This window comes from Citrus clementina, unplaced genomic scaffold (assembly GCF_000493195.1).
Source record: "Citrus clementina cultivar Clemenules unplaced genomic scaffold, Citrus_clementina_v1.0 scaffold_3, whole genome shotgun sequence".
Lineage (NCBI taxonomy): Eukaryota > Viridiplantae > Streptophyta > Magnoliopsida > Sapindales > Rutaceae > Citrus > Citrus x clementina.
In genome coordinates this window covers 7,926,866-7,954,105 of record NW_006262339.1, presented here as the reverse complement: position 1 = coordinate 7,954,105, position 27,240 = coordinate 7,926,866, and the positions used below count along the sequence as shown (strand labels likewise).

General features: G+C 35.3%; 4 protein-coding genes and 1 long non-coding RNA gene across 10 annotated transcripts in view; 4 read left to right on the top strand and 1 right to left on the bottom strand.

Annotated features, from left to right (window-relative positions):
- LOC18049196 overlaps positions 1–9,021 on the top strand; it is a 10,951-nt gene extending 1,930 nt beyond the window's left edge. Inside the window, 10 exon segments of the mRNA XM_024189208.1 lie at positions 1,423–1,481; positions 1,604–1,860; positions 2,064–4,678; positions 5,008–5,144; positions 5,439–6,079; positions 6,082–7,324; positions 7,548–7,596; positions 7,761–8,005; positions 8,131–8,238; positions 8,760–9,021. Coding sequence (XP_024044976.1) covers positions 1,665–1,860; positions 2,064–4,678; positions 5,008–5,144; positions 5,439–6,079; positions 6,082–7,324; positions 7,548–7,596; positions 7,761–8,005; positions 8,131–8,238; positions 8,760–8,988 — 5,463 coding nt within the window. The 5' untranslated portion in view covers positions 1,423–1,481; positions 1,604–1,664 and the 3' untranslated portion in view covers positions 8,989–9,021.
- Positions 9,022–14,854: 5,833 nt separating this feature from the next.
- Positions 14,855–19,514, bottom strand: LOC18049195. 6 transcript variants are annotated; one of them, XR_002906681.1, is made up of 9 exons: positions 19,158–19,514; positions 18,659–18,743; positions 17,837–17,878; positions 17,312–17,480; positions 16,820–16,872; positions 16,465–16,692; positions 15,661–15,707; positions 15,178–15,391; positions 14,855–15,091 (listed from the first exon to the last, which is right to left on the bottom strand). XR_002906681.1 is itself a non-coding variant. In XM_024189535.1 (9 exons), exons 1-8 carry the CDS (start codon positions 19,409–19,411, stop codon positions 15,661–15,663), a joined length of 756 nt encoding a protein of 251 aa, XP_024045303.1. In that variant the 5' UTR covers positions 19,412–19,514; the 3' UTR covers positions 14,855–15,391. The 6 variants fall into 6 exon arrangements, 4 of the variants coding, with proteins under 4 accessions (XP_024045303.1, XP_006440722.2, XP_024045304.1 ...); XM_024189535.1 differs by having other exon boundaries at positions 14,855–15,391; positions 16,465–16,485; positions 16,608–16,692; XM_006440659.2 differs by having other exon boundaries at positions 14,855–15,391.
- Positions 19,515–20,351: 837 nt separating this feature from the next.
- LOC18049194 (protein Asterix) lies at positions 20,352–22,732 on the top strand. The gene is made up of 3 exons (XM_006440655.2): positions 20,352–20,657; positions 20,750–20,850; positions 22,373–22,732. The coding sequence occupies exons 1-3, from the start codon at positions 20,511–20,513 to the stop codon at positions 22,434–22,436; spliced, it is 312 nt and encodes a 103-aa protein (XP_006440718.1). The 5' UTR covers positions 20,352–20,510; the 3' UTR covers positions 22,437–22,732.
- A 649-nt stretch (positions 22,733–23,381) lies between these two features.
- On the top strand, positions 23,382–23,772 carry LOC112100202. Its single transcript, XR_002906520.1, has 3 exons — positions 23,382–23,420; positions 23,513–23,577; positions 23,665–23,772. It is a non-coding gene; the product is annotated as an uncharacterized LOC112100202 (long non-coding RNA).
- A 609-nt stretch (positions 23,773–24,381) lies between these two features.
- On the top strand, positions 24,382–26,469 carry LOC18049193 (UDP-glycosyltransferase 83A1). Its single transcript, XM_006440654.2, has 2 exons — positions 24,382–25,111; positions 25,390–26,469. The coding sequence occupies exons 1-2, from the start codon at positions 24,571–24,573 to the stop codon at positions 26,262–26,264; spliced, it is 1,416 nt and encodes a 471-aa protein (XP_006440717.1). The 5' UTR covers positions 24,382–24,570; the 3' UTR covers positions 26,265–26,469.
- Positions 26,470–27,240: the final 771 nt, after the last annotated feature.

The window sequence follows — 27,240 nt, the reverse complement described above, 5'->3', positions numbered from 1 at the left end:
TGCATTTGAGGGTATATTTAACAGTTGAGACTCCTTAATTTTAGGTCCATATCAATGTCTCATCATGTGTATATTGCCTGAGCTTGTAAAGTTCAATCTTACCTATGGTTCTTATCGTTGCCTCTGTAATCAGGGGATTTATCACATGACCTAGACGCTGAACACAGGCAAAGTCTTTTGATTCCATATTTTTTCATAATATAAGTTTAATTGTAGGTTGGAACAGTACATCCAAGATGGTCTTTTTGTGTGGTATAATGGTGGTTTCTTGGAACAGCACATCCAAGAAGATAAGCTTTCGGGATGGGGGACTCTGTTGGGGCAGGGGCTATTTCTGCTATGAATTTCTTTTCTGTCCGAATTTCACGTTGCTTTCAACAGAGATTTGATGCGGGTTCCAATATTAGATTCTGAATTCGGTGTTTAATGGCCTCTTCTCTTTTGGGTTGCAACACTTGAAATAAATAGTTTCAATATACCTGACATTTCTTGCTTCTTAATGAGGGATTTCATGATTCAAGGGAGATGGGAGGTTCAGCTCTGTGCGTTGAAGCAAAAACACTGATGTTATTTATGCTGATGTTCTTGAGAATCATAGAAAGGAAAAAATTCTTAGAATGGGAATTTTTAGGTGAACAGTTTTGTTCGAGTATTGCCAAATCAGAGAAGAAATAAAGTTTTAAATGTTGCTACATGATCCACTGCCTCCCCTTAACAACAACTGTTGTGATTGAGTAACTGTTCCTAGGTACAAAAGCTTCCTAAGCTCATTGTGGTCATCAAAATGGACAAAACATGTGTCATGAACCACTCCCCATTCTTTTTCACTGACTCTTAATCCACTTTACTCAAATTTGGTTGTAAACAATTGAAGGGGTCTGGCATAGGCGTGGGGTATCGATCCATAATATATTGATATTCATACTTTTTATACTCTTCAACAATATGATTGGTATCCGAGAATACTATTGCATATTCAAGAAATATCAAGCTTTGGCTCTTTGCAATTGAGAAATTGAAGAATTTCTGTAGATGCTTGGGATAAGGAGTTTTTTGTCTTATTTAAAGTTGTCAGTTTCTTGGAAGTCTTTTCGTTCTTCTTTACTCTATAATAACTGGGATGATGCTGTTTTGGCTGGAGTTTAATGTTATTTATTCTCTTTTGCCTAACTTGTGTTGCTGTGGGTATTGGAGGTGCAATAATGGTTCATTTTCCTCCTTTTTTTTAATTCAAAGCATCTGTCTTCTGCTTGTTTTTTGGAAAGAAAGTATTGGGAATTGATCCTGATGTGGGATAGAGTTCTTTCTTTAATCATCAGTGGTAGTTAGGGTATGACTCTTTGTGTATAACTGCTTTAGTTGATGTACTATCTCACTAGTTCGTTGCTAATGTATAATGAACATTGTATTAGTTTTCCTCAGGTTAACTTTCTAAGTGCAACCCTGGCAGTTGGAGAGACAATTAAATGCACGGCAAGGAGGTGTGATTCTAAACATTTTTGAATTTGGGGAAAAAGTCTATAATAATAATAATAATAATTATTATTATTATTTTTAATGTTCGTCTGCAAGTGGAGATTTGATCTTTCTTAAAAATTTTTAGGCAGTCTTTTTCTTTTCACAACATTTTAGCTGCTGCTGAAAATTTGTGAGGTGGATCATCTATGCCTGGTAACGAAGTAGGAGACAGGATCCACAATTTTTTTGGCCAAGATAACTTGAACCAAGGCCAGCATCAGTCACAGGTTGTAGACGGGACTTGGTCTGGGTTAAATAACAATCTGTGGGTTGGTAGCCAGAGACAGATTGGTGTGCCTCTTCTTTCTTCCAATTTGAAGAGTTACAGTGTGCAGCCATCAGGTATTAATCATGCCCATCTTGATTATTTGGTTTCAAGTGCCTCGTATAGTTTTCTGAAGGATATCTTCTTACAGCTGATTATTCTTATCCCTCCTAATCTTTTTGGTATTAGACTTTAGATTACTTGACTTTTAAGTGGACATTTGTGATATGGTTTCAAGTTACTCTCTTATTAAATGTAGTTTCCTCTTTTCTGACACTAGCTGATTCTGAGCGAGGACATGGTGGTCAGTCTTCAAGCGTGCAGCATGGATTAAACTTAACTCAGTCAGCTTTGAAGTCAGAGCTTGTTAGAGGCCAGTCTCATAACCAACCTACTTTGAATGGCTATATGCATGGACATCAGGCGTTACAGACGAGGCAGAATGAGTCAAACTTTTTGGGAATGGATTCAGAATATAATCGGCATAATTTGACATCAAGAGGCTTGCAAGTTCTTGACTCGCAGTTAGGAAATGGTCCTGAACTTAACAAGAAAAATTCAATGGGGTTGGAATCTGCTGAATCTCCTGTTAACTATGATTTTTTTGGGGGTCAGCAGCAAATGAGCAGTCAACATTCTAGCATTCTGCAATCACTGCCAAGGCATCAGTCAGGTATTAGTGACATGCAGCTACTGCATCAACAAGTCATGTTCAAGAAACTACAAGAACTTCAGAGGCAGCAACAGTTACACAATCCACCATTTCAGCAACAAGAAGCAAGGCAACTGAGTTCCATAAATCAAGTTTCTTCTGTAGCAAAACAAACAGTTGTCAGTCATGCACCTAGTGTTTTCAATGGCATACCCATGCAAGATGCATCTAACTATTCATGGCAGCCTGAGCTAATGGCAGCCAACACAAATTGGCAGCAGCATGGTGCCTCTCCTGTTATGCAAGGCTCCTCTAGTGGACTTATGCTTCCACCTGATCAAGGCCAGGTTCGGGTGATGGGTTTTGTCCCACAACAAGATCAATCTCTTTATGGTGTCCCTGTCTCTAGCACAAGGATTAATCCAAGTCAGTATTCTCCTATCCAAATGGATAAGTCTACAATGCAGCAGATACCTGCCAGCAGTAATTCCTTTCCAGGTAATCAGCACCCTGCGTTTCCAGATCAAGTTGGCACGCAGGATGAAACCATGGCTTCTAGGCAGGGCTATCAAGGGAAAAACATGTTTGTGTCTGCTGCAGGAAGCAGTGGACTTAATTTGGAAAATTTGCAGCAAATGAATACCCAGCAAAGAAGCACATCCATGCAAGAATTTCATGAGAGGCAAGGGTTAGTTGGTCCATCAGAAACATCACAGGAAAAAACTGTGCTGCAGGTTGCACCTTCGCAAAATGCAGCTACCTTAGATCCAGAAGAAGAGAAGATTTTGTTTGGCTCAGATGACAATTTGTGGGATGCCTTTGGCAGGAGTACCATGGGGTCAGGATGCTCTAATATGTTGGATAGTACAGAGATTTTGGGTGCAGTTCCTTCTCTGCAAAGTGGGAGCTGGAGTGCTCTTATGCAATCTGCTGTAGCTGAAACTTCTAGTGGTAATGTGGGGCTACAGGAAGGATGGAGTGGTTTGGGTGTCCGGAGTAGTGAGCCTCTGCAGCCCTCCTCGTATGTTAATGATGGCAGCAAACAGTTTTCTGCTTGGGCTGATAGCAATTTGCAGACTATGTCTACAGTGAACTCAAGACCTTTCCCTTCATCTGGTGAGACTGATGCAGGTGCTAATTATCCTAGCGTTTTGGGTGTTCAGCGGTCAGGATTCAAGCCTTTTCAAGAACAAAGTGAGAAGCTGCAGAATGATTCTTCTCAGAGGTTTGTTCAGCAGTTCTCTGGAGATGGAAGCAAATGGTTTGATCGCAGCCCTGTACAAAAACCAGTAACTGAAGGAAGTCATTTTAATGGCAATGTTGCCCGTTCCTCAGATGCAGAACTACATGCGAAGGGCCATTCAGTTCCTTGGAACCTTCTAGAGAGCATGTCCTCTACCAGTGGCCAACCATACAATAGACTAAATGGTTGGAACTTTATTGAGTCTGTATCAGCTGGCGGTGGTTCAACTTTGAAAGATCAGAGTAATGAAAGCTTATTGCAGCATAATCAGAATACTGAACTTAAAAGTTCCGTGCGAATGGGTCAGAGTGCTGGTATTATTATGACTGATTCTGTTTCTAGTGCATCTGAGCATGCTAATTCTGCCATGCAGCACCAGCAGGTCAATCGGGAAGATTCTAATTTGAATAATGAAATTGCAATGTCAGATTCTAGTACTATGAGGGCCAATCAGAAAAGCAGCCAACAATTTCCAAATAGTCATAATCTAAATTTCTGGAAAAATGTTGATTCTTCCGTGAATCCTAGAGGTAGTGAAGTTCAAGGAAAATATCAGCAACATCTGGATAAGAGTCCACAAGCTATAGAATCATCAGGACATGATGGCCCTGATAACATGGGAGTTGAACGAGAGTTGGAGAATTCCAATACTAGAGAAAAATCAAGTGACAGTTTTCATTCTAACATATCCCATCGTACAAGTACAGGTTTCAAAGAAAATACTTGGTTAGATGGAAGTGACTCACGTACTTTGCCTGGTGGAAGGCAAAAGCCATCCGGTCATTTTGGTCGAAAACCTTCTGGGACACGCAAATTTCAGTATCATCCTATGGGTGATGTTGATATAGATACAGAATCTTCTTCTGGAATGAAAAATGCTACACATTCTCAGGCCATGACCCAACAAGCTTCTCGAGGATTGACAGGTCATGACCAAGCATATTTTGGGCAGTCAAAATATTTCAGTCACAGTGGGAAAAATTCTATGGACAATGCGAAGGTGATTGAATGATGTACTTCTGCATCTGCATGCATGCATGGACATACAAAAGAAATCTTCTGTGCAAATGTGCACAATTTTTTAAGATCAAGACCAGTCAAGAGTTGCTAAAGATATTGTGGATTCCAATTCATTAATTATCCAATGCTTTATACATAATAGTTGTACCAAATTTTTGTCTTATACTGACTCTTGCTTTAACAAAATGCGGACATTCACAGGAGAGAATGACTCTGTGTGTGTGTGTGTGTGTCTATATATACATACATATTATACATATATATATATAACAAAATCAGACTTAATTTTCTTTTAATTTATATCTACAGGGCCGTCTTCAAGGAGATATGAAATGCATGGATGAGGGGCCCTCAAGAAGCATGCATCCTGGTTATGCACCGCTTGCATCTGCTTCCGTCGACAAATCTGTTGGAAACTATGCTCCCAACAGAACTGCTCCATCGAGGTAATTGAATATTTGTCATTTTCTGCATGTTCTCATTTTAGCTTGTCAATTTATTTGCTTGTGTCATTTTTTTTATAGTTATTTTCAGCAAAACATTGTTTACTCAAGATTAGTATCTGGGATTATAAGAAATTATTCTGATATTTTATAGTTCCCAATAGCTGACAGACTTAGTTTGTTTAGTTTCCTGACTTGGCTTCGGAAATATTTCTATTCAGAATTTATTACTGAGTTATCAAATTATGATTTGGACGATTGGAGTGTGATTTTGTGAATGTTATAACTTGATTTCAGTCAAAATATGCTTGAGCTTCTGCATAAGGTGGATCAGTCAAAGGAACACAGCCATGCAACAAACTTCAGCTCTACTGATCGCAATCAATCTCAGATACCTGAAGCGGAAATCTCTGATGGGTCTGTTGATCATCTTCAGCAAAATCAGTCTTCTGCCTCACAAGGTTTTGGTTTGCAACTGGGCCCCCCATCCCAAAGGTTGTCCATTGCAGACAATGCTATATCTTCACAGAGTTCCTCTCAGGCTTCTCTAAGTTCGACACGTGTCAGTTCCGATATGGGAAGAAGGGGCCATTCTTGGTTAGCTTCCACTGCCTCTGTTCAATCCTTGCATACTTCCCATGAAACATACCAAGGTGACTCCAGGAATCATATTTCTAGTGCCTCTGGACAAATTAGCAACAATGCTTCACAGTATAATATCCAGGGGAATTTTTCTGCGGGTTTTCAATATCCCAGAAGTCATCATCAGAACCAGCAAATCAGTGGTAGTGGTGGTCAAGTAGCGCCAAGCCAGCCTGTCAAACAGATAGGGGATTCTTCTGAGAGAACTCAAACTAGTCAAGCAGCTCAGGCATCAGTGCCCGACATGTCAAAGGCACTTCCCGTGGTGAATTTACTTCTGCTACTGAAACATCCCAGCTAAGTAGTAACATCCAAAACCATGGAGGGTCAGCACAACAGTTTCCTGTTTTGGAGGCTATGCCAGTTCCTCAGCTGTCTGTTATGCCCGGCATGTCTCAGCAGGGTGCTTTTTCAAAAATGTCTCATAATGCGTGGGCCAGTGTTTCAAACCAACAAAGTTCATCAGTTTCAAAGGCTCCTCCCAATTTGTTTAAGACCCATCTTCAACCTGTTAATAATTTAGAAAGAACTCTTTCTCGCCCAGAGAAGCAAGATGATCAAATTGCCCAAAAAGGAGATAATGGCCGATCTGGCTTTGCAGCATATTCTGCAAAGCCACAAGGCTTTGCTCAGGAAGACCATTCAGCAAAAGAGCAGCAAGTACTGTCGGAGAATGATGTGGGCGAGAAGTTAATGAATGCTTCACAGTTGCAAGGGAAAGAATCTGCTGCAAATTCTATTGCTGACTCTACTCTTTCAAATTCTACTACTATCCAAAGAGATATTGAGGCATTTGGTCGTTCTTTAAAGCCAAACAACTTGCGGCATCAAAATTACTCCTTACTGCACCAAATGCAGGCAATGAAAAGTACTGAGACTGATCCAGATAATAGGAGCGTGAAGAGATTCAAGGGTCCAGACTCTGGTATTGATGGTTCTCAGGTATCTCCTGTTGGGGAACAACAATTATCAACAAATCATACCCCACTTCCACCTGGAGACTCTAAGATGCTAAGCTTTTCATCAAAGCCAGGCGATAATCCTGGGACAAATTCATCTTCCCGTGATATGCTTACAGTTTGTCATAATGATTCTCAAAGCTCTACTGATGGTAATAGTGCAGTTGCTGTTAGAGGGGAGAATTCTCAGATCAGTCCCCAGATGGCTCCATCCTGGTTTGATCAGTATGGAACATTTAAAAATGGGCAGATGTTATCTGTCTATGATGCACGGAAAATCACTGCTGTGAAGACTATGGAACAGCCTTTCATTGTGGGAAAGCCTTCTGATAGTTTAGATGTTGGCCATCCACCACAAGCCAATTCTGTTGCTGATGCTAGGCAGCTTGGCAATATTCAGCAAACTTCAATTCCCATGTCAGTGAGAAATGACTATCCTTCTTCCTCTCAGTTTTTGCCTTCTGTTACCTCTGATCAAAGTTTGGTTCATGTGAGACCAAAGAAGCGTAAAAGTGCAACTTCCGATCTTCTACCTTGGCATAGAGAAGTGACGCAGGGTCTTGCAAGGCTTCAGAATATCAGGTGATTGTCATATATAGCCCAATAGATCAAGTGTTTTAAATTCTTATGCTCTTTAATGATCAAAAACATACTTTTTTTTTGTCTTTTATATTAGGTTATTAACAAAGATAATTGTGTTTTATATTTTATTTTGTTTTCTCTTTTCCTGAATATAATTGTGTTTTATATTTTATTTTGTTTTCTCTTTTCCTGAATTGAATATTTGAAATTCTGTTATTTGCAGCATGGCAGAAGCCGAATGGGCCAGAGCGGCAAATAGATTGTTGGAGAAGGTCTGCTTTTACTATTCCTGTGTTCTCTTGTGTGTGTCTGTCAAAACAAAAGAGGGTTGGGGGGGAGGGGGACTGGTGGCTGGTCGTCCACCTCTTGTCAAGCATTATTTCTTTGTCATTAAATCTGTGATAGTAGTATTCTCATGGATTCTTTCTGATAATAGGTGGGAGATGAAACTGAATTGACTGAAGATGGGCCACCAGTGCTTAGATCGAAAAGAAGGCTTATTTTGACTACGCAGCTTATGCAGCAACTGCTTCACCCTCCTCATGCAAAAATTCTCTCTTCAGATGCTAGTTCACATTATGAGAGTGTGACCTACTTTGTTGCCAGATCAGCATTAGGAGATGCTTGCAGTACTATATCTTGCTCCAAAAGCGATGCTTCTGTGCATGATAATGGAAACCCGTAAGAATTGCTCTTTGACATTGTTCAAGCACGCTTCTGCTATATCATTGAGGTTTTGTAGTTGATTAGGGAAGGATAATAACTTGTGGAAATAAATAACATGATTTGTGAAATACATTTTTCAGCCTTTCTGAGAAGCTTAAAACCTCTGAGAGAATCGGTGATCAGTACATATTGAAAGCCATGGAAGACTTCGCTGATAGAGCAAAGAAGCTGGAAGAATGTATTTCAAGGTAATCTGTCTTCCAATTTTTATATCCCCTTTATTATTGCCTTTTTGTCACTGTTTGCAAGCCTAAGCTCTCAAATGAAGTTTTCACGTTCTTTGAATCAAATCTAACCTGCTTCAGTATTTAATGATTCTTTAGTTCAATTTTCTGTACAAGGTCTTTTCTTCTCACACAGTCATTGAATAACATTGTTGCTATTACTGGGGATATTAAGTCATTAAATCTATTTGTTTAAACGTAATAACGTGATTTCAGTTGCTGGGTCATCTGTGCTAGTTTTAGATGGAGGAAGAAGTGAATTGTTGGACAGAGAATCAATGCCAGATTTTAGTGCCTTTAGTATTTTTCTTGCTTAATATTGGGATTTCCATGGAGAGAAAAATGGTTTTAACGTTTTAGTTCTCTTTTGTGGCTGCATGGTGTTCCTACTGGCATTATACTATAAACATTTCCTCAGCTTCACATTTATTGTACATAAAGTATTTCTCTTTCTCACGCTTTTGTTCTGCTTTCTGATTATGCAGACTGGACAAGAGAGCCTCAATCTTAGACTTGAGAGTGGAATGTCAAGATCTAGAGAAGTTTTCTGTCATCAATCGTTTTGCCAAATTCCATGGCCGGGCCCAAGCTGAGGGGGCTGAGGCCTCGTCGTCTACTGATGCAAATGCTCAGAAATTCTTCCCCCAGAGATATGTTACTGCACTACCTATTCCTAGGAATCTCCCTGACAGGGTACAATGTCTTTCACTTTGATAATTAATTAATTGATTTTTCCTTCTTTCTTCATCAATTGTCTCGACATCCCTCACGCTTCTCTTGTCTATCTCTTCCAACTTAAAAACTTGGCACTTGCTCATAACTGAACCACACAAATGGAATGTAGTAGCAGAACATCTCCATATAAGCAGTGGAGACTTAGATTTTCGTTTAGGCCATTGATATCAATTCTTGAAGGTATAAATTGGTCTTTGTATTCTTCTTTGGAAGTCTGTAGAGAAACTAGGTGCCCCATGTTTTTCAGTAAATGGGGAGAGCTGAAGCATTTTTTCAAAGGTGTTCGCACATAGCTAAGGCCCGGGTAAATCATGTGTACTCATTGTTGAGGTTCAGATCATGGGGTTCTATTCATGGATCATGAGATTTTACCTTTCTTCCTTTTCTCATGGGATCTATCGGGATGGGAGCGAAGGAGGGGCAATGATGGCCCTAAATCTTGAATTGCCAATTTTATTCCAAGAATTAGGCTAGTTAATTATTCTTTTTATGCTTTTATTATTTTGCATCTCTTGTCTGAACTCTTACAAATTTGTAACATCGTTGGTCGGAATTTTAGCATAAATGGACCAATATCAAACAACCAAATTCAATGAATAGTTCAGAAAAATTTTTGTTTCCAGTTTTGGAAAAAAACAGCTTTATTGTGTTCTATTTTGAATTTTCTTTAGCATCCCCAAGTCATTGACTATCTTTCTCTTGTAGTATCTTAATAAAATTGAGATGAGTGCGCATTCTTTTGATACTAGAAATGCACACAAAGTAACAAATAAAAAGTTAACCGCATTATTATAAATCAAGTTATTCAATATTTCGAACAAATCCTGTAATGCATTGTTTGTCTTCACATGCAATCCATCATAGAAGGCTAACTGGCTAAGGTGTTGTGGCTATCTTTGTCAGTCTATAATAGATTGAGTTATATGGTCTTTGGACACCTCATTAATTGCTTTCATGTGTAATTCGTCATAGAAGACTAACTTGCAGTGAATGTTATTTAATATTGCATAGTTAGTAAAACCAAATAGCTCAAGGGCTATTGGCATAGGCATCCTTGAAAATTGTGAGGTATATCAATCCAGGCTAGCAAGGGAAGGAGTCTTTCGCTCCACCATCAGATAAACAAAGTGGTATGCTTGGGCTGGCTATTCTAAAATCTGGGGCAAATCGGAAGTACCGGAACTTGCTTAGCTTAATTCTAATGCACTTGAGATATGAATGGCGGACGAAACTTGGTGACATCTATAATTGTTTTATTTTCATAATTGTGTTCTGTTTACTTGCTAATTGTTTCTATTAAGTGGTTAGAGTACATCTAGTGGGGTAATTTCTATATGTTTCCTGTTTTTAAATCTTAAATTCTGGTCTCAGCAGTCATATCTTGATTTTCCATATGACTATATCTGGTCCGGAATCTTTTTTGTCTCTCTTTTAAATGCTAGAAATTAGTTTGGTCCTTCGAGGATGCAACTATTTTACTGGGTTAGAGCAATTTGTTTATTACAGATTCTGGTGGTTTACCTTAAGTTTGGTACTGTGTTTCATGCCCTTGGTTTTTCTAGTATCTGAGATATAAGTGGGTGGATATGTGAGTTAGTGTATAGGTCTGATAGTGGCAGTCTTGGTTCTAGTGTCAATTATTATTATTTCTGCTATGAGCTAAGTTTTATCAAATAATTCGTTTCATTGTTGAACTCTGTTTTGCCAAATTATGTATGGCAATTTAATACTGCAGAACCTTGAGGTGTAAATTTAGAGTTTAAAAACTGGATAGCGTGCTAATGATAAATTTCTGCAAGTGGGTTCTAGTCCTCCGCTGTTATAAGTATTGGGAGAAAACTATTGATTATCAGAGAGCTTTTTGACAATACATTCTGCTTTACTTTTTTTTTTTTTTGGTCATCTGTTACCGTTATTACTGCTATTTTACTAATTACAGATTATGGAGTCCATACGAGTTTAGCCTTTTTCCAATAAATAGTTTATACTCTTTTTTTTTCAATTTTATGTGTCAATCACTCTTCATTGTGAGCTGAATTTCAAAACCTCTTGTACAAATTGGCATTGGTTATTTACACGAGGAAGGACCTTTTTTAGTAGTTCATTAAATTTGTATTCCACCCTCACTTGGTCTCAGTTTTAAAAAAGGAATCGGTTGAATTCCTTAAATTGTACAATCTAAACACTACTACAAATGGATTTAATTTACAATTTCAGCTTATTTTGAGGCATCTTTTCACTTCAGTTCTGCTTACGAGTCCCATGCTATTGTCCATCAAAACCAAACAGCCACATTTAGTGTCTGCTTTAATTGGAAAAATTTTAATCAGATGTACGTATGGTTTATTTATTTGTTGATAGGCTAAGTTGCTAGGTCTCCTGCTTGCTTTTGTAGGCTATGTTGGCCATTTTATTTTTGTTCTTCTTATGAATGCATAACATGTATGTGTTTTTGCCTGTTATTATGTTTAATCACACAAGGAATATTAAATTTAATCTTATTAAATTGAGGGCGAAGGTAAGCTGTAGCATTTTGCTGTTTTTAGATGACTTTATTTTCTTTGATCCTCATGAACGCCATTTTCGCCATTTTTGAGTTGAGTCCAGCCAACAGTCCACCTTTACAGCATTTTTTTGTTGGCTTTTGAAGTGAAAGTTCGCGTATGTTTCCCCTTTTTTTATCTGATATTTTCTAAAAAGTGCAGCGGGAGCTTTCTGTAAGTGAAAACGAAAGAATAGAGACGAGAGAAATACAATAGCCAACCAAAGAATGTATGCGCCCCATTGCTCACTATTTATTTATTTTTATTTTTTTGTTTCTTTTACTACTTAAGCAAAAGACGAAACCAACTTTTAACACTGAGGATTTTACTTCACCAGAATTATTACTGTGCTGGCAATTCTTTGGTGGATCCCCACACCACTCACTATTTATGTGAGAGAGTTGTAAGTTATATGCATGTAACTTAGCATTAGGTTCCGTTTGGTACAGCTTATTAAATAGAGCTTATAACAGTAGAGCTTATAGCAGTAGAGCTTATACCAATAGAGTTTTTGCACAAACTATGTAATATTTTTTATATTATCTATTTTTAGAAAAGCTCTATAACCTCTACTCCCAAAAGTTCAAATTTTGGGCTTTTACTAGTAGAGGTAAATTAGCTTATTTAAGCTAAAAAAATTCTACTAAAAAAATAACCAAACACCATAAAAATTTTAAAAAAATGCTTATACGATTAAATAAGCACTTATGGTTCTTAAATAAGCCATACCAAACAGGCACTTAACCTTCTTTGGTAGGAGTAATTTTTTTATATAATTTGCCACAATTATCTTGTGGTTACAATTAGGTGTGGGCATGGACTGGATTGAATAGAGTTCGTGAAAACTAAATCCAATCTACTATTGAACTAATTGAAATAAAGATAATTCAATTCGACTATATAAACTTATTCAATCTAATCATATCCAATTCTTAAATCATCATGTTGGGTTGATTGGGTTGAAAGTCAAAGTAAAATAAATAAATAAATAAATGTAAAACTTGAAATAAATTTGTTAACATCAAAATATTACTCACTGATTAGTGTTCAATAAAAAAAGTTGAAAAATCAACCATCTTAAATTTTTTTAAAAAAATCAGCAATGACCTTTTAGAAAGAATGAATGAAAGAATTACCTAACTTCGATTGAGAATTGAAATTTAATAGTGTGATTTTTGTTTTGAACTTAGAGTCCATAATAGTAAATGTGAGAATGAAATAGGTTCTTTTACAAAAGAAGAAAAAGAAGTTAAAAATTAGGTTAGTTGTTTAGATCTTTAAGGTTTCGCAATTAAGTATTAACATAGTATTGTTATTATTATTTACGTGTGTTGGATTGGATAAAATATGTTTATCATTATTAAACTAACTCAACCTAATTATTAATTAAATTTGAAAAAATTGACTATAATAACCCACTCAGTGGGTTAAAATTAAAATGGATTGGATCGGGTCTATTGAATTAGATTGAGTTTGCCCATTAACTAACCTATCATATTTTTGTAAATTGATAAACAATGAGATATTTTTGTGATAAAGATCTGTAATGAAATGTTTATTAGGATTTCATATTGACAAATAGAGAACGTAAAATAATTGGTAAAATTGGGCATAAAAGGCAGATTTTTTTGCATTCACTCATGTTTTGCATTAAAATATTAATATAATGTGACTTGTGTTGACAAACCGATGGTATGCTTTTCGCGCTAACAAATTCCAAATAGCAAATAAGATTGCAAACGTCCGTAAAGGGCAAAACGATGATTAGGTTAACAAAAATTTGTCAACTAGTAAGCCGAATTGTCTAAGGATATCAAGCAGTTCACAAGTTATCGAGGCTAACGTTGGCGCAATTTCGAATTTCGGTTTAAACAGTTAATGTTCAAGAAAAGGAATTGAAGATGTATTATGCTCGGCCATTATGTTTATCCTATCCCAACCCAATCCAAGTTTTACCATATGTGAAAAATGGTAATTATATGGCAAAAAAAAAAAAAAAAAATCAGTGCAAGATAAGAATTTTTCTTGTCTTTTGTGCCTTTTGTACCAAATTTTATACCATTTTCAATACATACGGGATATGTTTGGCGTGTAACATTACATAATATTAGTTCGTGGTCCCAACATCAATTAACCAAATCTCACGTTTGGCAATTGATTGAAACGCATTAACCTTGGCCCTTGGGGGGTGCGTTAATGCGTCAACTGTCACATTGTTTTTTCTTTTTTCTTTTTAATAATATTAAAAAATAAACATAACTATTTAATTTAATAATTTATTATATAATGTTATTTTTACATTATAATTATTAATATAAATTAATAAATTATTATTTAATATTATTTTATTTTACTTTACTTTACTTTTTATTATATTAAAAATATAATTGAATAATGTATTGTTTAACTATATTATACTAATTAATAAATAAATTGATTAATATTTAATAAGTTAATATAATAAATAATAAATACTTAATAATATACAAAAAAATATAACATAATATTACATTATTTATTTATATTATAGTAAGTATATAAAAATTGATTATTATTTAACAATTTAACATAATTAATAATAAATACCTAAATAATAATTTAATACAACTAATAGTAATATAAATATGGATAAATTTAAATAATATAAATAATAATATAAAATATTATTACTTTAGAATTTTTATTTGAATTATTTAGTATAATTCATTTTCTTAGTGAATATGTTATAACTGTTATATCATTGTATTATTTTGTGATTATCTGTAGTATGAGTAAACTTTCTTTCAAATTAATATAGTAAGTTATAACTATTTATTTATTTTATTATATTTTTTAGAGATTATCTGACTAAATTATTTGTTTCGATTTTTATTTCATAGGTTATATATTTAGAAAATATTGAAAAATAAATGTTATGCTTCCAAAAATTGAAGATTATAAGTTTCAATTTTTATAAAGAATTATGACAATTTTTAACGAATAGTGATACAGTCACAAACTCTTATACAAACTTATATTGTACAAACTGATGTAATATAATAAAATTAGTTGAATTAAATATCTCTTGACTCACATGATTTATTTTTATTATTTTGTATTTTCATTCAACCAATGAATTAATGCCACATTAGTTAGTACAAGATAAATTTATACAAGAATTTGTGCTCTATCATCACTCATTTTTAACATTTATATTTAAAAAAAGTTAAAATTTTAAAATCTAAGACTTCAATATTTAGTATTTTTCTAAATACTAATAAATATTATTTTTTTAATATATAATAAAATTAATCACAAAAAAATTAATACAACACAATATAACACCAAATATTGTACATCATAATGCAATACAATGTGTCATACGCACCCATAGAAATTTCACAAAATACAATACAATGTGTAATATGCACCTATAGAAATTTCGCATCCCCGACTGTAATTGACACAATTGTCTCGATCACGTCTTCCACAAGCGTTTCAGAAATTCTCGTTGCATGTAGCCTTGTAGTGTTTGTCTCCGGTATCCCTACTGATAAGGGCTATGCATATAGAAAAGTGAAGCTATAACAATGACCATTTGCATTAGTAAAGATGACGGGATTTTTTCACAGTCGATAGTTCTTACTTTTCTTGGGGTTGGGTAACTTGTGGGAGCCGGAGTTTTACATTCCGCGCAAGACCATTGATGTAGATAAGATGTCTTTGACAATATAATAACTAAAACTTTTTGACCTTCTTGAGAAATCTCTTGGGGATAAGATAATTCATTCCACTGGAAAGATGCTCATGAAATGCTTACATGCATTTCCTCTCCAATTGTAGTGAATATTTCATTGACCCTGTAAAACCGAAACAACGGACTATCAGGACGTCTGTAGCTATTGAATACTTAAAAAGTGTTGCATCAAAGAGATAAAAATTAACTTCATTACCATTTTGCATTCTATTTAAGTTAAATAAATTTGGTTCTACTATTTTCAATTTCACATTTGAAGAAACGGCTGGTACTACCCTAAATTTTGATAATTGGTATTTCGTTGTAAGTGGTATATTCTAAAATAGAAACACAATTAACTGGAGCTTGTCCGCTTTATAGTTCCCACATTACCTATGAGTATCCACATTCACCTCCGCAAGCCAAGTTGTTAGATAAACCTGTGATATAAAAGTCAAAGAATCCAGGAAAGTCTCGTACAAGAAAAAATATTGGCATGATAAGTCACTATACACAAGCAAGGAATGTTTGAACCTAATTACTACAATCTACTAATGTAGAATTGACACATCAAACTTTTTTCTTTGATGATTCATTTCTTCAATCTCCAGTGTTACAGGTAGATAGGAGGCTTTGTGAAGGCAGATTTTACTTCAAACTTTTTTATGTTTTGCAGGACATAAAGATCTTATAGTTGTAAAGAGAATAAGATTAGGGACACAAGAACAAGAGAGAAACTCCTAAACCCTTAAGAGAACAAGAGCTATATCAAACTAATACTTCCTCCGCTATAATTCCGAGCCCATATACAAGCAAGTCAAATCCATTTTGAAGAAAAATGTAAAAACATTCCAGTTTAAAAAGCACTGGAGATGGTTTATATGATAAATCAGTAAATCTTGATTATATGGGCTTCTATCTCCCTGGAGTTTAAAGATTTATCTTTCTTCTTTATTTTGATTAATTGTGAAGCAGCTATGGTGCAATCATTAGCTAGAATTTTTAATCTTATAGGATTTGTAGTTCTTGCACTTGGGAATTTTTGTCTTTCGTCTTTGTGGACTTCTTGCCCCTTCTCCATGTACATTTCCTACATCTAATATTCTTATTTTGCTCTGAGACCCAAAAAAAAAAAAAAATTAAAATGAAAAAAATAAAAGAGCAACTCTTGATTATATATGAAATTGAACCCAGTACCTGCAGGATCTCCTGGTTGGGCTGATGATTGTGTTGTACAGGTAGAGCATGCATAGCAGAATTACAATCCTTCAGTCTTGGGGTAACTAGTTGATGATTTTCTTTAGAATACAAGTTGCACATACTCAAATCATCAAATTCACCTGGATAAAGCTCATCTGACCAGCAAAACTCATACACTTGTGGAGTTTCACAACTAATGGACAACAACTCTATGACAAGCAACCGCTGCAAAAGCCAAGTAAAACCACGAAGTTAAGAAGTGAAACTATAGACAAAGAAAACGATATATAGCATGTAGAAATTTTAAAACTTTCATGGCGAAAAGAACAACAAAACAGGAAAAGTGATTTACCTTCAAATTCAGTTCTAATTCAAACATCTGAACAAGCTCCTCAGCTAATTTCTCTGAGATCATTCAGAGATCACAATCAATATCTAAAATCATATAAAACTTAGGCGGATATGATCTTACAGCATGAGTTAATCAAGTAAACTCCATTTCTAATGCTAAAGGCTATTTATCAGTAAATACACTGAATTAAATAAAACTAACTAATAAACAGTTCGTCATTATCTAATGGATTTTTCCGTTTTAATACTCCATCCGAGAGTTATCAGTAGTTATCAAATCTGTTCCTATTTAACGGAACACTATTGGATCAAATGGACTGGTTCCACCAAAGCTTAAATCCATGAATATTTTTTATTTTTAGAATAGTTTTCCCCATAAACAATTTAGGAATCGAAGTTTTAAGAGCCCTTTATAAGATCATTAAATGAATTGATGCTTTCAAACTCCATGGATGTTAGGTGGAGCATATGGGATGGGAAGATAGACAAATACCAAATGCAGCAATTGGAGAAAACGAAAAGACTGGCATTCCACCACCATCACCAGTGTCATTTACATCCTCAGAATAACTAGAAAATTGGACAAGGGGACTACTGCTAGGTCCTTTGAGAAAACATCGCATGGATCTGCTAGTGTTTACCATGTAATTTACAGCAGCCACCTGTGAAAGAACAAACAGAATCTTTAAAGCTTCTGCCAAATGTTAAAGGATAAAAATTATCAATGCAAGAAATTTTAGAAAAGTTCATATGGTTGTTTATTGAGCCCCGAGGAGTCCCAAATGAGCCCATTCTTAGATCCATATTACCACCATATGTTTAAAAAGGTAAGCACTATGTAGCATTTTTTTTTTTTTTTGACACTAAGCACTATGTGGCTTAGACATACGTGAAGTATGGATTTCTCAATCAGGGGCTCAATATATATGTGCCACTTATGAACTATTTACCCAGCTTTTCAATGGAAGATGTGTTTGGCATTATAATGAATGTCAAGATACAAGTTAAGAATACATACCATATCCTTGTAAGCTGATAACAGTTTACTCCGATGATGCTCCTGGAACAAGATTATATTAGTACTTTCATGTACACGCAAGAAGATTGTAAAATTAGAGATTTGAATTATTAAAACAATACGGAGGAGCAAATTGTTCTACTTCAACTTTATTCTTGCTTTGGTCAAATTTCATAAAGAAACAAGAAATTTGAAAATGTCTAGCTGGGTTAATGTCAGCTTCCATAAGACGGTATTCATCTATATGGGGCAGACACGGCTTGTTTGTCTCAGTAGGTACTTTAGTTGCTTCTGCTTTCTTGGTTTCTGACTCAAGCTAGGTTGTCTTATAACCTCTTCCCTTGGCTTGAAGATAAGACTAGTTGCCTTCAATTTAACAGCAACTAGTTAGTGTATAGACAAGAAAATGCACCCACAAATTTGCTGTTTACTATCATGATTTAATCAATTAATGCCAATTAATATTTTCAAAACCATACATGTTCTGTAACTAGAATATTTACCCTTAATTCTGTTCCTTTTGCAAAACCAGAAAGCCCTTTGCACTCAACTAGTTATCAGTGATCCTAAAATGCTAAAAATGACAGCGCATTTTTCTGTAGTAAAAGATCCAGAACACATACCTTCAGGCATGAAGAGACTATAAAATGCTCAGCCAATCTAGAAAAATATTCCACGTCTACTATCATAAAGACCATGTAACAATATAAAAAAAATTCTAATGTAGCATGCAGAGTTGTTAGAACACATTTGAATGTAAAGGTATGGCTTAATGTTGTTCCATTCATAACATACAACTTGAATAGTACAAGATAAAATTACCTGCTGCTTGACCAATTTGAAGGAAGCTTTCTCTCGAATATCGGGCATATCATTCAGGACTCCCAATTCCATTGAAGGCAGGTACCTATATCAAACAATTAGAGAAATATATAAACCACAATATATCAATACCATCTTCTTCTTCTTCTTCTTCTTCTTTTTTGTTCAAGTCATCAATTTCAAATGTGTTGGCATTGCTCCCAGCATTATCAGAAGTGCTTTCAGATAGTCACTTTTGTCTAATTCTGGAATCACTTGACTGTATTCTTCAGAAATGAAATGCTTTTTTTCTTTTAAATTAATTTTTTTTTTTAATTTCTTAAAAAGGCATTTTATAGGTGATCTTAAGAGAAGAGCTTGTAAGTGAAGATACACTTTTTAACTTCACAAAACCTTTCTACAATTTTCTCAGAAACCAAACAAAGTACTAAAATAAGAAATTTACTACAAAAAATTATTAAAAAAAAAACCAAAATGCAGAAGGGAGAAAAGGAAAAACCTTTGAGATAAGTAAGAGTTGACTAGTGAAGTAGCGTGGGACCTGCCACTGGAAGTAGCAAGGTTCCATTGTTGACGATACGATGCCATTTTGGACCACTGATTCCTCACGTTTCGCTGAGCAGCTGGTCTCCATAGCCTTAACACCGATGCCGGCGGGGGCGCTGATAGAGAAACCGAACTGGTGCTAGGATTTTCTGTTTCCGGTTTCGAATTTCTTTCTGATTCTTGAGAGTACGGCTCTAGGGTTTCCATTTTCTTCACCTGAAAATTGATGTTGGTCTGCCACTGATGACGATACACGGTGGTGCATGTGCTGGCGTAGTTATTTGCACTCGCAGAGGCTGCGAGGCGGAGGTCTTTTGATATATCTCTTTTGAATAATATCATTGAAATCCCTTATTTCTGAAATTATTTCCATTAAGGATATAAAATAACATTGTTTTATGAAGATGAAATTCAGTTTTCAAATATATATTACTGTTTAAGGGAATGAGTTCTTAACAGTAAGAGGATTAAATTACAAGATGACAAAACATAAATTTTAATATTTTCAAAGAAATTCTTTTATTGAAATTAGAAAATTTCTTATATTCAACTATTTTTATATAACGTATTTTTTTAACATATAAGAGTATGTTGTTATTTTTTTGCATTTATTTTTGTTAAAAGATAGAAGTTTGGATAAAATAATCAAATTAAATTTTTAATTATTTAAATTTGGACTCCTACATAAATAAAATTATTTAAAAATTACTTAAACAAGTCTATGGAGAAAAAAAATATAATTTTATTACCGGTAAATATTGAACCCATGACTCCAATTATAAACATATTATCAGGAGTATATTATTTGATAATCTATGATAATTATTATTGAGTCTAAGTAGATACGTTGATATTAAAAATATAATTATTAAATTATCAAACATAATTAGGTATATGTAATCGCGCTTATCCCCAATTTACAAGCCTCCTAATGCGGGTATGACACACGCATAATCATGCACCAGGTCAAGTCCCTTCAAATTATTGCTAATTCTGACGTATCAGTTAGAAGGAACTGTTTTGGGGGGGGGGGGGGGCGGAAAGAGCCACACACAAGCTAATCTTGAGATTTTATCAAAGCTCTGGGGTACAGATTTTAATTAATTTAATTTCCCTTCACGTCCTTAGCTTTTCCATTTCTTTTCCTCGAAATTTCGGCTCGAACTAATTGATCAAATGGATCCTCCGGCCCGTGGGCCGACAGCCAACAAAACATTGTACGTACGCATACAGTACTAGCTCACATCATACTGTGAGGGAGAGAGGGAAGCCACGAGCCAGTGATCGAAATTGAATCGAATCGAAAATGTCTTCACACAACAATTCGAACGATCCACGTCAGCCATCGGCGGCTAAGCCATACGTGTCAACGGCGGTGGCTCCCGAGGATCTACCCGTCGACTACTCCGGTTTCATCGCCGTCATTTTCGGTCTCGCCGGCGTCATGTTCAGGGTCCTAATCCCGATCACTATTAAAAAAATTGACTAAATTTTATAATTTAATCATATATTATTTATTTATTTATGTAATCAATTACGTTGCAGTACAAGCTATGCTCGTGGCTCGCAATCATATGCTGCGCCCAGTCACTGGCGAACATGAGGAACATGGAGACTGATCTTAAGCAGATTTCAATGGCTATGATGTGAGTTTTTGCTTCTTCTCTAAAACTTCTAAGCTTTATGGATTAGTTGCTTATGATTGTGCATATAAGCTTCTAATGTATTGCTTGTTTTATAGAGACACTTGTGGTTTAAGCTTTACATGTCATCTCGAACAATTGCTTGTGATTGTGCATATAAGTTTCTAATGTAGCACTTGTTTTACGGTAATCATTGTTGTTCAAACATTGCACGTCATCTCAAATAATTAATTATTTGCGGGCTACAATCATGTGAGCTAGAAATAAAAAGAAAAAAAAAATTATAATTGATCCTAAGTAAATAAGATGCAATGCTTCCTCAGATAGAGCTTTAATAGCAGATGCCAATCATGTATAAATTGTCTATTATGTCATGCATTTCGTTTTCTTATAAAAGCAGCCAACTGCTCTGTTGTCTACTTTTAGATACATACTTGACTGGTGCTTGTTATGGTGGTTATCCTCAATATTTCTACTTGTTCATATGATGATACATAATTGTCTCAAATTTTTTGAAAAATTATTGTTTGCTTGAAAATTGAATGCTTTATGTAGCAATTTTGTGGTTATTTGATAGTAATTATTCTTGTTTGCGAGATTATGGATCTATTTTGTTGTAACCTCTGGATGAGCTTACTAGTATGAAAAGTTCGTACAAAAGTATTTCCCAGTTTTGATTGAGAAGCTAGTTGATCTTGAAGTCCATCTACCGAAAGTAGCTGTTGTTGTTGTTTGTTTTTTGGGTGGGGGGCCGGGGGAGGTTGTTACAGTCCACTAACTGATTGGAGTGCCATCAGGGTTCTTTCTAGAAATCAATGAATTTAGTCTCAGAGCTTAACTAATTTTTAGCTTATCATTCAAATTGTGTTCGGCAAACATTAGACTTGGGAAATCAACCATTTCGTGGAATCAATTTGTTTCTCATATCATGTTTGAGTATTCTTGCATATCTATGTTTGGCTAATTGCTCCAGAGGCTTTATCTTTGTGCGGTGTCTATTTGTTGTTGATGAGTTGGTCATTATCATCAATTATGTCAAATGATTTTCTTGCTAACTAACAGCCCAGTTGGTTTGGCCTCTGCTGTGGAAACTAGAGGTCAAGGGTTCAATGGCCCTCACACCAATCTTAGAGGGAGGTTAGTTTGGGGGTACATTGTGTAACTTTTAAAAAAGTGGGGAAAATGACTGTTCTTCCGTTTACCATGTTATAATGAGCCTTTAGAACTAGAAGGTGTTTTGGTTCTTCATCATGTCAAGGCTACGGTTCTGCCATACATGTGTTTGTCATAATTGCATGTATTTCCTCAAGTAGGATGGTCCTTACTACGACTGAAAAGAATGTCACATTGATCCATGATCAGTTGAAGTGACCTTCAGTTTGTTGCTTTTTTAAGCACTTGCAGAATGTGTTTTTTTTTAACGATGTAAACATTGCCCTTTTCAGTAATTTGTCTTGAACTTTCTTTCTCTATTATTGTGGGTTTGTAACGTTTGTTTGATTTTAACTTTATAACTGGATATCAGGTTTGCTCTAATGGGCTTGGTAACAAACTACTTGGGACCTGCTCGACCAGGCACAAAGAGTTGAGAGATCCTAGGTTGTGGAATTGAGATAATCTGTTAGAACGTCTTGGTTTGTTTCTCTTTTGTCCTTGTTGACGATATATGGTTCAGTTAGGTCCTTTTCGGGTTAAGTTGGTGGTCTGATGACATAATAGTGAAAATTTGCTGTAATATGGAGGGAAACCAGAATAGCATACATGCTAGGATTCTCTTTTACTTTTTAATTCTGCAATTTATCTGTATTTTGGGGCGGCTCCTGTCCTTTTCCTTTTCTTATTAATTTTTTCATATGTTAAGATCTGTATTCAAGTTCTATATGAATCCATCATATCCGCTCTTTACTTTGTACTAAGATTTTCAAATAAGCAAATGCCTCGAAGTTCTTTGTGGTGGTGATGCCAACATTTGTTGTAATACATAGATCACGGATAGGGATGGCAAAAATCCCCACGGGGACGGGTACCCTCGGGGATTTTCCCCATTCGGGGAGGGTACGGGGATAATTTTATACCCAATTTTTTATTCGGGGAGGGGACGGGGAAAATTTTTTACCCAATTTTTTATTCGGGGAGGGGACGGGGATGAGGTGGAATCCCCATCCCCTACCCATTTCCCCATTTTAATTTTTAATTTTATTTTTATTTTTAAAATTACTAATAAATAAATAACAAAATTATAAATATTGTTAAAAATAATAAATATTAAAATAGTTATATTATTAAACTTTTAAACTTAATTAACTAATTAAAGTCTTAAATTTTTAATCCAAACCACAATGATACAGGAGAGAGCTGCCTAATTATAATTTACAACAGTTCTAATCCTAATTCGTATCCTACATTAGCTCGAATTGCTAGAGATATTTTGGCAATTCCAATTACAACAGTTGCTTCTGAATCAGCTTTTAGCACCGGTGGTAGAGTTGTGAGCTCACACCGTAACAAACTTCATCCAAGCACATTGGAGGCCTTAATATGCTGTCAAAGTTGGTTACGAGCTTACAATAGCAGTATGAGTTTATTTTACATTGTAATTATATTATACAGTTATTAATATTTGCGCTTATAAGTTACGTTACTTATATCATTTTCATTGTTTTAGGTTTGAAATCTGAGGTTAGCTCTCAATTTGCCACATTTCTCGAGGAAGAACTGGAGGAGCAGGAGGTAAATAGTTTTATTAAAAATATTAATTAAGTATCTACATTTATTTTATTGTCGATATAAAAATAATTTTTTTTCTTTTTATTGTAGGATTATGAAGATTGAGTCATTGACAAAGATAATTATTTTAATAATTTATATTTTTGAATGTGACTTTGAAATGGATCAATATTAATGCAAGATATATTTTGAACTTTATTTTTATCTGAATTTTTTATTTTAATATGAATAATTTAAAATCGAAAAAAAAAATGTATTAGACTATTAATTATTCGGGGACCGGGGACCCTCGGGGACCCTCGGGGATCCCCTGTTAGTATTCGGGGAGGGGATGGGGATTCACTTAAGTAATTCTGACGGGGACGGGGAGGGGACGGGGACATAACAAAATATCGGGGATGGGTATGGGGAGATTGGTCCCCTCCCCTCCCCTCCCCATTGCCATCCCTAATCACGGATGCTGTGTCCCAATAAGATTTGGCATTATCTATTTGAGATACAATGGTCTATTTATCAATTCATGACTGGACTGGTTGTTCGGTGGTAAATTTAACTTAAATGAGTTTTATGATCAACAGAAACTAAAACAGGTTAGAAATGGTCGTTCTAAATGCTTTTGCCGTATTAATCAAGAAATTCTAGGAACACGAAACTCAAATGAAATAATAAATATATATATTTCTAATCTTAAATGGGAAACCCCTGTTGAAACTGCGTAACAACCACGCACAGCCGTTTTGTACATGCAATAAGTGATGGTAACACTTGATGAATAGAATTTCTAATGATTTTTTTAAAGTCTTTTGAGGATGAAATAACTGAACCTACACGAATTCTTGCTACTTATCCGTGAATCGAGTTTGGTTCTAGAATTTAGCTTCAGAAAAATTTAAAAAAAAAAATCATAATTATCCCTTAACTTCATGAATGTAAATTCAAGGGGGTTATCGTACACAATTAGAAGTTACAGAAAGGAGTGGAGAACTCAAATACAAGATGGAATTCAGATACTTTGCTTCTGAGTCTGAAAGCTTGAACAAGACCAATGTTCATGTGCTGCTTGTTTCGTTCCCAGCTCAAGGACATGTAGCATCATTGATGAAACTTGCACACCGTCTGGCTGATTGCAGAGTCAAGGTCACTTTTGTGACTACAGAGTTCATATGTGAAAGAATTAAGGAGTCCCAGCAACTGGGAAGCTTTTCAGAGATGGGAGATGCGCAACAACTAGTTAGAATAGTCCCACTACCAGATGGATTGGAACCAGAAGATGATCGAAAAGATGAGGCCAAGATGACTCGGAGTATTTCTAAAGTCATGCCTGGTTATCTTGAGGAGCTGATTCAGAAAATTAATCAACAGGAAGATGATGAGAAAATCACCTGTGTCATTGCTGATGTAACTTTCGGGTGGGCTCTGCAGGTTGCAGCGAAGTTGGGGCTAAAAAAAGCGTCAGTTTATACATCAGCACCTGGAATCTTAGCCATGATAATGAACATTCCGAAGTTTATTGAGGCTGGCATTATCAGCTCTGATGGTAAGCTTCTTTAATTTTTTATTTGAATTTGTTGATCATAGTATCTCAGATAATGGAATTACTCATGACATAATCCAAAAAACTGGCAAAAGTCTGATGAAGTTATGCAGTCAAAATCTCTCTGTGCTCTTAGTAGTAATGCTATTAAATTTGTCTCTCCAAAATATCAATGAGAATTCCATCAATGCTGAAAATGATTAAAGATAAGAATGTTCATATTTGCGGTGCTTTTTTAAATTTCCGCAGAGAGTATTTAATTGGAAAAACGGGTTCTGTAGGTATCGTGATAAAGAATGAGAAGATTGAGCTGTCACCATATTTACCTGCTGCTAGCCCTGCTGAATTCCTCTGGAACTGTCCCGGAAACCCATCCCTGCAGACATTGATGTTTCAATATATTAATGTTATTCGGCAAAATATTGAAGCATCCGACCGGATTTTGTGCACCTGGTTTCATGAGCTTGCTCCTTCAGCCAACAAGATACTTCCAAGTATTATTCCACTTGGTCCCTTGATCGCAAACGGGCAACCTACTGGAAACTTTTGGTCAGAGGACTTAACTTGCTTAAGCTGGCTTGATAAACAGCCTCCGGGATCTGTCATTTATGCTGCATTTGGGAGCATCTCGAAGCTCAGCCAGCAGCAGTTCAATGAACTGGCACTAGGCCTTGAGCTTGCAGGCCAACCATTTTTATGTGTAGTTAGGCCAGGTTTTATTAATGGCAGTTCTACCAATAACCCAGATGGGCTCGTGGCAAAAGTAGCTGATTTTGGAAAAATGGTGAAATGGGCACCTCAGGAAAAGGTGCTGGCTCATCCCTCTGTTGGCTGTTACTTGACACATTGCGGTTGGAATTCGACAATGGAGGGCATAAGCATGGGGGTACCATTTCTGTGTTGGCCTTGGGGTTATGATCATCTTTATATTAAGAGCTGCATTTGTGACGATTGGAACATAGGCTTGTGGTTGGAACCGGATGATAATGGGATCATCGGTAGGCATGAAATCAAGAGGAAGGTGGATGAATTGCTTTCCAATGATGTTGTAAGAAAAAATGCATTGAAGCTGAAGGAATTGGCTCAAAAGGGCGTCACGAAAGAAGGATCTTCTTCAAAAAATTTGGAATTCTTCATCAAACAGATCACTGAATGAAAGTGTTTTTTTTTTTAATTAATCTTTTTCGGCCTCTTTAGAAAATTTGTAAGCATAATATATAATCTCATGGATTAGGATAATTCTGAAGAAATATCTTATCTCCATATACCTTGTCGATTAGAGTTAATGGCAGGGGGGTAACGTGTAATGAGTCCTAGAAGTGAGAATAGAGTTATGCTACTTTAAAATTTGTAACCTCTAATCTCCAAATAAAATTTATTACACTAAGATCCTGTTTACGGTAACTTTTAAAATATAAGTTAAAAATATGTAGTAAATATAAATTTTAAATAATAATTTTAATAAATTATTAAAGATATAATAAATTTTTTTATTATATAAGAGAAAAATCGTATCAACGTAATTTTCAAATTATAACAACACGGCTGTCCGATCTCAATTCCAAACAAAAGATAAAAGTATGTTGTAATTTGCTCTAATAAATAATTTTTAGCAACCTAACTAGTGCACGAAGCCAACATGTGCATGATTCAACCTAGGAACGGGGATTCAGGGTCAATCACTTTAGGTGGTGTTTGGTTTTAAGAAAGGGGAGGAGAGGAGAGGAGAAAAAAGGAGAGGAATGGAGAGGTGATGAGAGGAAAAGAGTGCAAAAATTAATTGTTATTGTTTGGTTTCACTTAAAATTTGAAAGGAAAAGAAATTACATATTTTTTATTTAGACAAATATACCCACTATCTTTAATGTTAATAAATTAAAACATAATAAAAATATGAATTAATTTAATCTAAAAATTACTTAATTAAATAAAAAATTTTAGTTTTTAAAAATTACAGCATTTGGCCATGACAGCTGCCACATTGACCTCTGTTAACTACCGTTGACTGTTGTTGACCCCCGTTGACCACCATTGACCAATGCTGTTGACCATCGTTGACCACTATTTTCATCACGTTAAATGCATAATAATGATCAGAAATAGACGATTTACTCATTGAAAATGTTAATTTT

Excerpts from the sequence above, each read along its gene's own strand:
- LOC18049194 (XM_006440655.2), top strand. The coding sequence starts at position 20,511 with ATGTCTTCACACAACAATTCGAACGATCCACGTCAGCCATCGGCGGCT. Across the intron at positions 20,658-20,749 it reads TCGCCGGCGTCATGTTCAGG|TACAAGCTATGCTCGTGGCT; the intron begins GTCCTAATCCCG and ends ATTACGTTGCAG. Across the intron at positions 20,851-22,372 it reads CAGATTTCAATGGCTATGAT|GTTTGCTCTAATGGGCTTGG; the intron begins GTGAGTTTTTGC and ends ACTGGATATCAG.
- LOC18049195 (XM_006440659.2), bottom strand. The coding sequence starts at position 19,411 with ATGGAAACCCTAGAGCCGTACTCTCAAGAATCAGAAAGAAATTCGAAA. Across the intron at positions 17,879-18,658 it reads TCAAATTGGTCAAGCAGCAG|GAGCATCATCGGAGTAAACT; the intron begins GTAATTTTATCT and ends ATCTTGTTCCAG. Across the intron at positions 15,708-16,464 it reads CCAACCAGGAGATCCTGCAG|GTTTATCTAACAACTTGGCT; the intron begins GTACTGGGTTCA and ends TTTATATCACAG.
- LOC18049193 (XM_006440654.2), top strand. The coding sequence starts at position 24,571 with ATGGAATTCAGATACTTTGCTTCTGAGTCTGAAAGCTTGAACAAGACC. Across the intron at positions 25,112-25,389 it reads TGGCATTATCAGCTCTGATG|GTATCGTGATAAAGAATGAG; the intron begins GTAAGCTTCTTT and ends CGGGTTCTGTAG.